The sequence below is a fragment of the Hyperoodon ampullatus genome (genome assembly GCF_949752795.1).
Source record: "Hyperoodon ampullatus genome assembly, chromosome: 2".
Taxonomy (NCBI): Eukaryota; Metazoa; Chordata; class Mammalia; order Artiodactyla; family Ziphiidae; genus Hyperoodon; species Hyperoodon ampullatus.
In genome coordinates this window covers 68244209-68256378 of record NC_136915.1, presented here as the reverse complement: position 1 = coordinate 68256378, position 12170 = coordinate 68244209, and the positions used below count along the sequence as shown (strand labels likewise).

Sequence of the window (12170 nt, the reverse complement as noted above, 5' to 3'; positions counted from 1 at the left end):
CTTGTTCCTGATCTTAGAGGAAATGGTTTTGGTTTTTCATCATTGAGAACGATGTTGGCTGTGGGTTTGTCATATATGGCCTGTATTATGTTGAGGTAGGTTCCCTCTATGCCCATTTTCTGGAGAGTTTTTATAGTAAATGGGTGTTGAATTTTGTCAAAAGCTTTTTCTGCATCTATTGAGATTATCACGTGGTTTTGTGCTTCAGTTTGTTAATATGATGTATCACATTGATTGATTTGCGTATATTGAAGAACCCTTGTGTTCCTGGGGTGAACCCCACTTGCTCATGGTGTATGATTCTTTTAATGTGCTGTTGGGTTCTGTTTGCTAATATTTTGTTGAGGATATTTGCATCTATGTTCATCAGTGATATTGGTCTGTGGTTTTCCATCTTGTTTAATGTGTCATTTAAGCTTGTGTTTCCTTATTCATTTTCATTTTGGATGATATGTCCATTGGTGAAGGTGGGGTATTAAAGTCCCATATTATTTCTATGTTACTGTCGATTTCTACTTTTATGGGTTTTGGCATTTGCCTTATGTATTGAGGTGCTCCTCTGTTGGGTGCATAAATATTTACAGTTGTTATATCTTCTTCTTGGATTGATTCCTTGATCATTATGTAGTGTCCTTCTTTGTCTCTTATAATAGTCTTTATTTTAAAGTCTATTTTGTCTGATATGAGAAGTGCTACTCCATCTTTCTTTTGATCTCCATTTGCATGTAGTATCTTTTTCCATCTCCTCACTTTCAGTCTGTATGTGTCCCTAGGTCTAAAGTGGGTCTTTTGTAGACAGCATATATATGGGTCTTGTTTTTGTATCCATTCAGCCAGTCTGTGTATTTTGGTTGGAGCATTTAATCCATTTACATTTAAGGTAATTATTGATATGTATGTTCCTATTACCATTTTCTTAATTGTTTTGGGTTTGTTTTTGTAGGTCTTTTCCTTCTCTTGTGTTTCCTGCCTAGAGAAGTTCCTTTAACATTTATTATAAAGTTGGTTTGGTGGTGCTGAATTCTCTTAACTTTTGCTTGTCTGTAAAGGTTTTAATTTCTCTGTCAAATCTGGATGAGATCCTTGCTGTGTAGAGTAATCTTGTTTGTAGGTTTTTCCCTTTATCACTTTAAATATGTCCTGCAACTCCCTTCTGGCTTGCAGAGTTTCTGCTGAATTATCAGCTGATAACCTTATGGGGATTCCCTTGTATGTTATTTGTTGCTTTTCCCTTGCTGCTTTTAATATTTTTCTTTGTATTGAATTTTTGATAGTTTGATTAATATGTGTCTTGGAGGGATTCTCCTTGGATTTATCCTGTATGGGACTTTCTGCGCTTCCTGGACTTGATTGACTATTTCCTTTCCCCTGTTAGGGAAGTTTTCAACTATAATCTCTTCAAATATTTCCTCAGACCCTTTCTTTTGCTCTTCTTCTTCTGGGACCCCTATAATTTGAATTTTGGTGCATTTAATGTTGTACCAGAGACTGTCCTCATTTCTTTTCATTCTTTTTTCTTTATTCTACTCTGCGGTAAGAATTTCCACTATTTTATCTTCCAGGTCACTTATCTGTTCTCCTGCCTCAGTTACTCTGCTATTGATTACTTCTAGAGAATTTTTAATTTCATTTATTTTTTTGTTCATCATTGTTTGTCAGCGCTCTAGTTCTTCTAGGTCCTTTTAAACGTTTCTTGTATTTTCTCCATTCTATTTCCAAGACTTTGGTTCATGTTTACTATCATTACTCTGAATTCTTTTTCCAGTAGACTGCTTATTTCCTCTTCATTTGTTTGGTCTGGTGGGTTTTTACCTTGCTCCCACATCTGCTTCACATTTCTTCGTCTTCTCATTTTGTTTAACTTACCGTGTTTGGGGTCTCCTTTTTACAAGCTGCAGGTTTGTAGTTCCCGTTGTTTTTGTCATCTGTTCCCAGTGGCTAAGGTTGGTTCAGTGGTTTGTGTAGGCTTCCTGGTGGAGGGGACTGGTGCCTGTGTTCCTGTGGGTCGGGCTGGATCTTGTCTTCCTGGTGGGCAGGGCCGTGTCCGGTGCTGTTTTTTGGGGTGTCTGTGACCTTATTATGATTTTAGGCAGCGTCTCTCCTAATGGGTGGGGTTGTGTTCCTGTCTTGCTAGTTGTTTGGCTTGGGGCGTCCAGCACTGGAGCTTGCTGGTGTTGGGTGGAGCTGGGTCTTAGCTTTGAGACAGGGTTGTCTGGGAGAGCTCTCACCGGTTGATAATATGTGGGGCCGAGAGGTCTCTTGTGGACCAGTGTACTGAATTCTGCTCTCCCACCTCAGAGGCTCAGGCCTGATCCCTGGCCGGAACACCAGTACCCTGTCAGCCACATGATAATCATTCTTTCCAGTGGTGGACCAACAGTGAGACAGGGAGAGTGGTTTGTCCAAGCTAAAATCCAGCTGGAGGAGGTCATGGAGAAGACATAACGGCTGCTTGAACAGAGAGGTGGACCCAGGCAATTCCGTGACTTGACTATTGCGTTAGTGGAGGCGCCTTCCCCACAGCAGCATTTGTTATTTTGACCATTTTTGTGAGCCATCCAAAATGTTCGAGAAATATAATAACTTGTAGTTTTGCTAATATAATGCACAGATTTGAATTTCAAGCCTTGAAGCTGGTGTGCTTGACTAAGTCAGTAAACTAAATAGTTAGTGGGAAGGTGAGCAATGGAAAACAGGAAGAAAGAGATGGAAAACTTGTCTACACAATACTAATTTTAGCTCTGACAAGAGAAGGGAAGGAGTGGATGGGGCACCTCTGCTGCTTACCTCCTCCTCCATTATAGGAAGAGTGGTTAATATTGGGCAGTGTTTGGAAGCAGAGATAAAAGCAGTCAAGACTTAGCTGTAGGCTATAGGTTCAGGTGCAGATGGCTGAGAGTGAAAATGGCAGGCTTGGTGGCTGAAAAGACCTTGGTGAGAGAAGGGCCAATAGCAGGATGTAATCCCAATGCCTTTCTGCAAGAAGAGAGTCAGGGGCTTTAGAGAATTGATTGGAGAATGTCTAGAACATTAGCCTCTGTTCTGTTCTCTGATTTTTGCATTTAAGTGGACATTTAAATTTTTCAGTTATACCTTACTACGTTTAAAGGAGAAATTACATACCCTAGTGCTGTTCTTCAATTTAAGAGTTTGCTATGGTGTCTGGATGGTTCCATTTAGAATTTCAAGGGCCTATTTTATGTTAGTTATTTGCCATAAATATTGAACAGCAATAATGAGTGCATGCATTTAACTTAATTATCTGAGTTGATTAAATTATCAATGTAAAACAAAACACACCATTAAATTCTTTCAAATTCCAGTTCACATAGTGTCAGGGTAATGCAGAATTATTGAAAGCAAAGGTTCATGTCACACTAAATGGGTTTGACTTCAAACTCCACTACTTACTAGCTGTGTGACCTGGGACATGTTACTTAACTTCTTTGTGCCTCAGTTTCATAACCTGTAAAACAAGTATGATAATAATATGTATCTTGGAAATAATGTATGAGATAATGCCTGTAATGTGCTTATTTTATTAGTGCAGTGCTGAAAATATACCAAGTGCTCAATAAATGTTATTTATTATTGTATTATACTAAACCCCATGTGACTTACATATATGAGCCTATAGCTACCTAGCTCAACCCTTATGTAACATGTCTGTTGCTGTTGAGTTCCTGTCTCTGCAGTGCAGTTTTTTGAGTTTTATTTCTAATGATATAAAGGCAGAATACCTGGTATCATATAGTCTTAAAATGCCAAATATTTAAAATTTGGCAAATTGAAAGTAATTCAGAAAATCTTGATAGTCCAACACCTGTGGCTAGCAGATTTGTTATGATTAGTTTTGTAGAGCATTGGTGTCGAGATTTGTTAACTTGGCGATTCCTCAAGACATGGAAGAAAAGGAAGAAGAAAAGCCAAAAGTAAATTACTTTGGCATCAAGCTAACAATTATATAACAAAATTTGTTGAATTTGCTTCAGTAGTCATTAGATTGCTGCAGAAGAGGTAACCCACAGAGCATTCTGAATAATTTATGTCAGGAAAAAAAAGTAACACTTATGAGCAGAAACTCAGAGATTTAAGAGAGCATCAAAGATCTCTGTGATCCTCAAATCCTCAGTTGCTTTAATTTCAACTACTATTCTAGATTGGGATGATGATATTATTGAAGATAAGCTTGGTGTAGGTTGCTAAAGATTCTCTAAGGTAGTATTATCTGATTAGTAGCGTGGTTAAAGAATGTATAGCAATTTTAAGTGAATGGTTTAAAAACATTTTCACCAGTACAGTAATTTATTTAAATTTCATTTAGTGAAAAATTTTTCTTATGGTAATACCAGCCTGTTATAAATGAAAAGTTATGCTTTTTGAAACGTCATACTCCAATGGTCTAGAGCAGTGAAAGATTATTTATTTAAAATGTTTTTTTTTTTTTTTTTTTACCCATTGGTTACTGGTTCCTGACTGGGCCAAGGAAGAATTTCAGGGAGGGGAGGGTAAAGAATGGCCAAGCAGCCCCGATACAGGGCTTACCTGTTCCTTCAATGTTAGACAAACATAATAATGGGAAAGTATTTACTTCAGACCATTTTCCACTCACATATATTTCTAGAACGGGGTTTCATGCCTTCTTTTCTGAGAGGTTTTAAAATTTCTTTTTCATTTTGATGATCTTTAAAATCTGTTTAAGCATGATCAGGGTATTCTATTAGATCAGACACCAAATAGTGGTAAGGGAAGAAAATTTTAGCAGTTTCTTTTTTTTTTAATCTATAAAAGAACGAAGTTGTGCTTCACTAATATTTATTATATATATTTGAAATAGCAAATACATATGACTTACAAATTAGTAGATATATATATATACAGGTGTGTCCTCACATTTTTTTTAACTAACAGGAGTGAGTGTATGATTTAAACAATGTGGAAACTACTTATGTAAATAACCACTGTATTTGTTTCAAACCCAGTTTGAACTTTATACAATTTCAGTGCTCACCTTTTGGTTTTGTGCTGAGAGAAGGCCATACCATATGCTTTGTTGTGTGATGTAGGTTTTGCTGGTCCTTGAGTAAAGTGTGAGAGTTGAGTCATCACACATGGTAGTATAGGATTGCCAAACTGTAAGAATATCATATTCTTCTATCAATTGGATATATTTGAGGGATTTTTGTCTTAATTTTAATAAGATAACAAAGCAACTTGCTATCGTTATTTATAGGAATGTAGTGTGTCTTCAAAGTAGATTTTTTTTTGTCTTGATTCTAGCAGTGATTGTTTGATACCCACTCAGTGAAGACTTAAATAACTGCTGTGATGATAACCTGATATTCAGGTGAAAAAGGCACTTTAAGGAGATAACGAGTTAGATCTCATGATAACTGGTATTCAAAGAGTGTTTGTTGGCAAAAGCCTTAGTTAAATGTAAGATCTGATTATCCTGAACAGTAAACAGAGCATGGAAATTATGAATGGCATTTTGTGCAACATACTTTTGTGAACAGATGTAGTCTATATCATAAAATTATATTGTAGTGTGGATGTCAAAATATAGAAAAAAATGAAGTGTAGAACCAGGCCTGAAGTTAACCTCTTTCTCCTGTTAAATACAACAGCAGTCATTTAATTTCAGCAAAATAACATCATCCTTCAAATGGAATTAATGTTCTTAGAATATTATTAGTTTAGTAGTTTTATTAGAATCTACTTTATAATTTTGTATTTATTCTTAGTTTTGTAAGAAATATAAGCCTAAGGAGTTTATTTTCATGTATATATTTAAGTATCATTTTACAAATAATTTTATGCTTGGGCCGAGTGAGAGTTTTTTTTTTTTTCTCCAGAAAAGAGTTCTGAACATTTCTTAACTTTCAGAAACAGTGCATTAGAATATGTGGTTGAATTCCTAAACCTTTGAAAATTCAGTCTGTTTTCTGTCCTGTTTTTTATTTATTATCTACAGATATAATGAATTTTTTTATGATATATTGATTATGTTAACCAAAGGTTATAGTACTTATATTGAAACTCAAAATTATCCATAGGAAAAGTGTTGATTGAGTTTATAATTTTAAGCTGAAGTGACTACTTCTTTATGAAATTGACATTGTATAGATATTAAGTAATCATTTCATTTCAAGGAACGAAATTAACCTTCAACCAAAAACATGACCTAAAGGAATATTTTTATTTTTATATTGAGATTTATAGGTCAGTTCATTCTTGTTTAATAGTGGCTTATAACAGAAAAGATATGATTGATAATAACTTAATATAAATCATTTTAAGTTATTAAAATGAGAAGATATATTTTCCACTTTAAGAGGAATAACTTTCACCATTCTGTGAGTATGAATCAGTAACAGCTGAAGATCTGATCTTTGAATGTGGCAGGGTTGGAACCCTTTCAAAATAGAAACCTAGCCAATTTTCAAGAAAAATCACAGTGTTTCAGTTCTGAACTTTAATGTATTTGGACCATATGCAGCAGAACATTTTCTTCTTGCTGTCTCTTGCCAAACTAATTACATATGCCACATTAATTTTTCCCTTATGTTTGGGAAGCTCAAGTATATGGTAGAATAAAGAATTGCCTGATTCATGTTCACCAGTTTTAATGGAAAGATCAAGATGAGAAGCATTTAAGAGAGACTTTCTAATTTTCTGTCAAAGAAAATAAAAGCAAAAATGAAAATGTTTCATTCACTCAATGAATGTTTATTGAATACCTACTATATGCCAAGCTCTGTTACTAAGCCTGAGTGATACAGTGGTGAACAGGAGAGATAAAAGCCCCTGCCCTCAGAGAGATGCTCATATTCTAATGGGGGGTGGTGGTGGGAGAAGATGGGGATTTCAGATTCGTAAATGACCTATAGAAAAGAAAACTTGAAGTGAGAATAGAGTACCTTAGCTGAGATTTGAATGATATGAAGATTTGGGAGGAGAGAAGTCTAAGTTTGATCAGTAGCTCCTGAATTGGTAAAGGCTTGGCATATTCCTGGAACAGTATTGAAGTAGCATCGTGAACATGGGTGCTAGAGGCTGAAGTTAGACATACAGAGACCACATTGAGCCTTTTAGACTATGTAAGGAGTTTCTGTTTTCCTCTAATTATAATGGGGAGTTCTTGAACGGTTTTAAGTGAGAAAGTTTAGTGATTTGACTTGTTTAAGGAAGGTCACTCTGGTGGCTATAAGGGGCATGAACCATGGGAGGGTGAGAGTGGAGGTGGGAAGCCAGGTGGGAGCTAATCCAGCACCTAGTCCAGCATCATCTAGAGATGATGGTGGCTGGTGTCAGGGAGATGGAGTGGAGCCAGTGAAGAATGATTGCATTGGAGATGTGTTCCTGTGGTACAGTGATTACACTTGCTGATGGATTGCATGTTTTCATACTTAAGCATTTGAGATTCTGAAAAGTAGATTCTTTGGAATATCATAGTTTAACTCAGTAAGTCTTGAGAGTTTCAAATATTACTAAAATTAAAAAAAATGTTTTGGGAGGACAGTGTAGCTCCATCTTAGCTTCCTTTTGCTATATGGCATAAAGTATACTGTGTTGGGAAAAAAATTTAAGTTAGTTAATTTCAACTTCTGCAGATAAGTTCATGACAGATTGTTCTAATTTCTTGACTTTAAAACTTACACTACATAAAGATATGAAAAAAATAATTAAAGTTCTTTTAAATATGTCCTCAATAATTATTTTGAGTTATTTTTAATAAAGAAAGAATGAAGATAATTACCATATTATATAAAGAGAATATGTTTGTTTTTACCTTTCTGGTTTTATTTAAATAGTACACTATATTTACTGAAAATTTTTTTTCCTAGTCACATTGTTCTGATGCTTGCAGATGATATGGCATGCAACCCTAGAAATCCTAAACCAGCTACAGTGTTTAGTCACAAGAATATGGAATTAAATGTGTATGGAGATGATGTGGAAGTGGATTATAGAAGTTATGAGGTAAATTGTTTAGTTTAGCAACATTTTTGAAATATTTTCACTTTTAAGCTTTAAAATAGTGGTAGAATAAAATAACCTTATTCTTTTTCTTTAAACTTTGTACATGATTGTCACTGAAACCTTGCTATAATTCTGTTTCTGGAGTTCATATTAAGGAAACAATATATGAGTAAAACTATCACAACATGAATATTTCATATATGTATCTAGGATAGAACAACTTTATCTTGGCTTCTTTATTAGAGTATTTTATTGAGGTTTAATGTATCAACATTCTTTTATAATAAGTGTATTCTTTGTTTTTCATATTTGATCTAAAATTTCAAGTTTTATATTTTTAGTAAGTATATTGTGAAAATATTAAAGTGACTAACACTACTTAGAGGTAATCACTTTTAATATGCTTCCATTGTTTTTAGCATGTATGATTAAAAATAAAAATGTAAATTTGAAAAAATGGCATTATATTTTCTCCCTTTGAAACTTCATTTTAAACTTAACAGATTGTATGTTTAAAATTTGAAGTCTTCCTTGATGAAGTCTTCCTCAATAATCCTTCCCCTTTTACCAAGTCTACCAAAAGTAAGACACAATTTCCCATGTTCCCAGACCTCTTCTGAAGCAATTTAAAAAGAATATCTTTTCCCAGGCTGTAAGCTGCTTGAGAACATGGCCTGTATCTTATGTATCTTGCACCTAGAGAGTTCCTGTAACCTTCTGAAGGCACTCAAAAATGTTTGTTCAACAGTTAAATGTTTATGAATGTTGGACTTTTTCTTGTTTATTTAGTCATTATAAAATGTAGACCAAATACTTCCCTTCCTTGTTAACCAACAAAAAGTCCTGTTAAAGAAAAACACTTAGCATTTTGCTGTCTTCCGGGAAAAATGTAAACCAAATAGCTTACACACACACACACACACACACACACACTTACATACTCATGATCTAGGGAAAAGTCGAACAAGAAAGCTGGATTGATTTTCTGCTTTTTAAATTTAGATCTGTATAGTATAACTTCAAATTAGCATTATACTCCCAAGACTTTAAATATCTTTCAAAGAATCCCAGATGTCCAGAAATTCCTGGTTGGGAAATCTGGTTTACAGTGTTATGAATTTTTTACATGTTAAAGATATCCCTAATGAAATTTAAGTAACAAAATGCATTAAAAAATCAAAGATGCATAATTTGGGAATTATTTATGGATCTATCCTTATGGTTTTATTTTTATAATTTATTACGGACCTGTCTTTCATTGTTAATCTAGAATTGACTAAGTAGTTGCACATATTAATTGCAATAGTTATAGTGTTGTTGAATTTATTTATGTTTCTGTATTTTGTATCTTCCCAAAGAATTGCCTGTGAAGACAGATTGATAATCTTTAAGTTTTTGGCAATATTTTGTATAGCATTTGAACTTTTAAATGTCTAATTAACCTATTTTTCCCCAAGGTAGTTTTTATTTGTTAGTTTTTAGTATTTTTTAAAAAATGGAAACAAAGTTAGTTTGAGGTATACATTTAAATAAATATATTTTAATTGAGTTATATTTCTCTTTAGGTTTTATTTTCAGTTTATGCTGAGTAATACGTAGAGAAAGAAGAAGGAATGTTTTTGAAAGTAAGAAACAATTATCAGGTTTCCCTCAATTCTATTTCATCTGATTTTTCACTTTCTTTTCAGGTAACTGTGGAAAATTTTTTACGGGTATTAACTGGGAGGATTCCGTCTAGTACACCTCGGTCAAAACGTCTTCTTTCTGATGATAGGAGTAATATTCTTATTTATATGACAGGTAATTTAATTTTATAATTTAGATATTTAATGATAGCATATGTTGCAACTCTTTTCAAAAAGGAATTTGCATGGAAAGAAATTTAAACATCTTAAATTATTTTTGGATCAAGTAGTTTGATAGTTTGTTATGAAGTTCTCTTTTCTCATAATGTATAACAACTTGAAATGATATCTGAAAACAGTGTATTACTCATCAACTGATGATAAAACAGGTGCAGAATGATTCTTAGATGTCATACAGCAAGACAGTGACCCCTACTTAGTGGTCTTCTTTTCTTTATCATGTTGCATTTATTTACAGCTTTTAAAATACAATCAATTTATAAACTTTCTAAATTAACCCAGCAGAGTTAATGAATTCAGGAAAATTTTCATTTTAGTTTATCTGACATTTACAAGAAATTTTCAAGCTTTTGTGGCAAATAGGATGAAGTACAGTTTTGTAGCTTGACTTTATTTGATGTACTAAACAAAAGGTTTTACAACATTTTTTTCTGAGTCTGTTGATCCTCTTTCAGGATAGCTCCAGGTATGGGAGAAATTCCAGTATCTAAGATAGAATTGACAAACCATGGCCCATGGAAGGGCTACTGTTTTGGAAGTAAAGTTTTATTAGAACACAGTTGTAACCATTTGTTTTGTGTATTGTCTGTGGCTGCTTTTACATAACAGTGGCAGAGTCCAGGAGTTGCAACAGAGACCATATGGCTCACAAGTCTAAAACATTTACCACCTGGCCCTTTACAGAAAAAGTTTGCCAACCCGTGTAAGAGAACGGGAAGGTTGATAATTATGATAATATGATAATAAAAACGGTAATAGCTAATATTTATTGAGGCTTACTATACATCACGCAGTATTCTTAATCATTGTGTATATTAGTTCATTTCATCCTCACAACAATCTAAAGATTTAGGTGCCGATTTTCAAGTCTGTCATATATGGTTGTGTGGGTTGTGCACTGCACATAAGTGTCTGGCTCGGGTGGTGAGTGGGAGCTGAGATCTAGTATATGTTTACACTTACTCAGCTGTGTGCCCTGCTATAAAGTTGTGTCTAATGGGAGAGAGAAATATTCCTCTTCCCTTAACCCACCCTATGGCATAGCCATTAACCATTTTTGAGCTTACAGGACTGCTTATATTCAGTGGGAGCACTGAAATACACAGATTTTTCTACTTTGTTACCCAGTGGGAAGTACCTTTTTAAAATCTGCACAAAGGACCTATATAGGCACGCTAATGATGGCCTTACTGATACTTTTCTTACTTTACATCTGAGGAAACTGAGGCATAGAAAGGTTACTTGCCTAAAATAACACAGTCATTAAGTAGTAAAGCTAGTGTTTGTATCCAGGCAGACTGGCTCTATCATGCATTCTAAATGTCATAATCTTCTGGTCAACTCTCATGGGACAGTGGTTGATGATTGTGAAAACATCAAGTTTTAGGTGAGAACTACACTTCCTATTGATACAGCATTTCAAGTATATACTGTGAATAGTGCTAGCTTACCATGGGACTAGCTAGTGTCTTCAACTCTTTTCTCACCAAAAATGTTTGCCTGGTATTTGAGAAATTTTTATCTATGGAAACTCATTTCTGACATAATAATGGAGCCAGTGAAAAAAGTATAAATGTGCTTTTCTAAAACTGAATGATAGAAATCTTTTAAATATATATTATATCTACGATTTTGTACATAGTCTATTATTATTCTCTTTAATTGGTATAGCAGAAAATTAAATTTATTTGTTTTTACAGTACTTTTTATTTTAGAGTATAAAATAACAAGTGATATTAAAATATTGCCATGAATGAAGTGAATGTTTATATCTGGATGTGTGCAGTTTGCATTAAAAATAGTGTCTGTTTGATCTTTCTGACTCTTCCTATAAGGACATGGTGGAAACGGTTTCTTGAAATTTCAAGATTCTGAAGAAATTACCAACATAGAACTTGCAGATGCTTTTGAACAAATGTGGCAAAAAAGACGGTAATTGACAAATGATTACTTTTCATAAGATAAATTAGTACCTAATTTTTCCATGGTTAGTAGATTTATAAATCTTACGAGATCTAAACTTATTTTAATAAGTTATTTCTTCTACTCTAGATTTATGTTTGTTATTTCTATTGAACTGAACTATTTTTTATTTTTTTAGAAATTGTACATTGCAGCAGTAGTTTTATATTTTACAGAAGTATGAACTGAATTCTTTTTAGAAGAAAAATTTGGGTTTCTTAAAGAGCATGGAAAGAAATTCACCTGTTAAGATCATGTCTCTTGTTATTTCTCATCCTGTTTGGAGGAAAAAAGAGTCCCACCAACCAAGTTCCCCATTATTTAGGGGGATTGTGAACATATATTTATTTTCATCTTGTA

The 12170-nt window shown here is 33.8% G+C and overlaps 1 protein-coding gene across 1 annotated transcript in view; it reads left to right on the top strand.

The window, feature by feature from the left end:
• Positions 1–12170, top strand: part of PIGK (phosphatidylinositol glycan anchor biosynthesis class K) — a gene marked incomplete at both ends in the record, with an annotated part of 145814 nt that overhangs the window by 30467 nt on the left and 103177 nt on the right. Inside the window, 3 exons of the mRNA XM_079697661.1 lie at positions 7848–7983; positions 9672–9783; positions 11684–11780. Coding sequence (XP_079553787.1) covers positions 7848–7983; positions 9672–9783; positions 11684–11780 — 345 coding nt within the window. The remainder of the gene's footprint in view (positions 1–7847; positions 7984–9671; positions 9784–11683; positions 11781–12170) is intronic.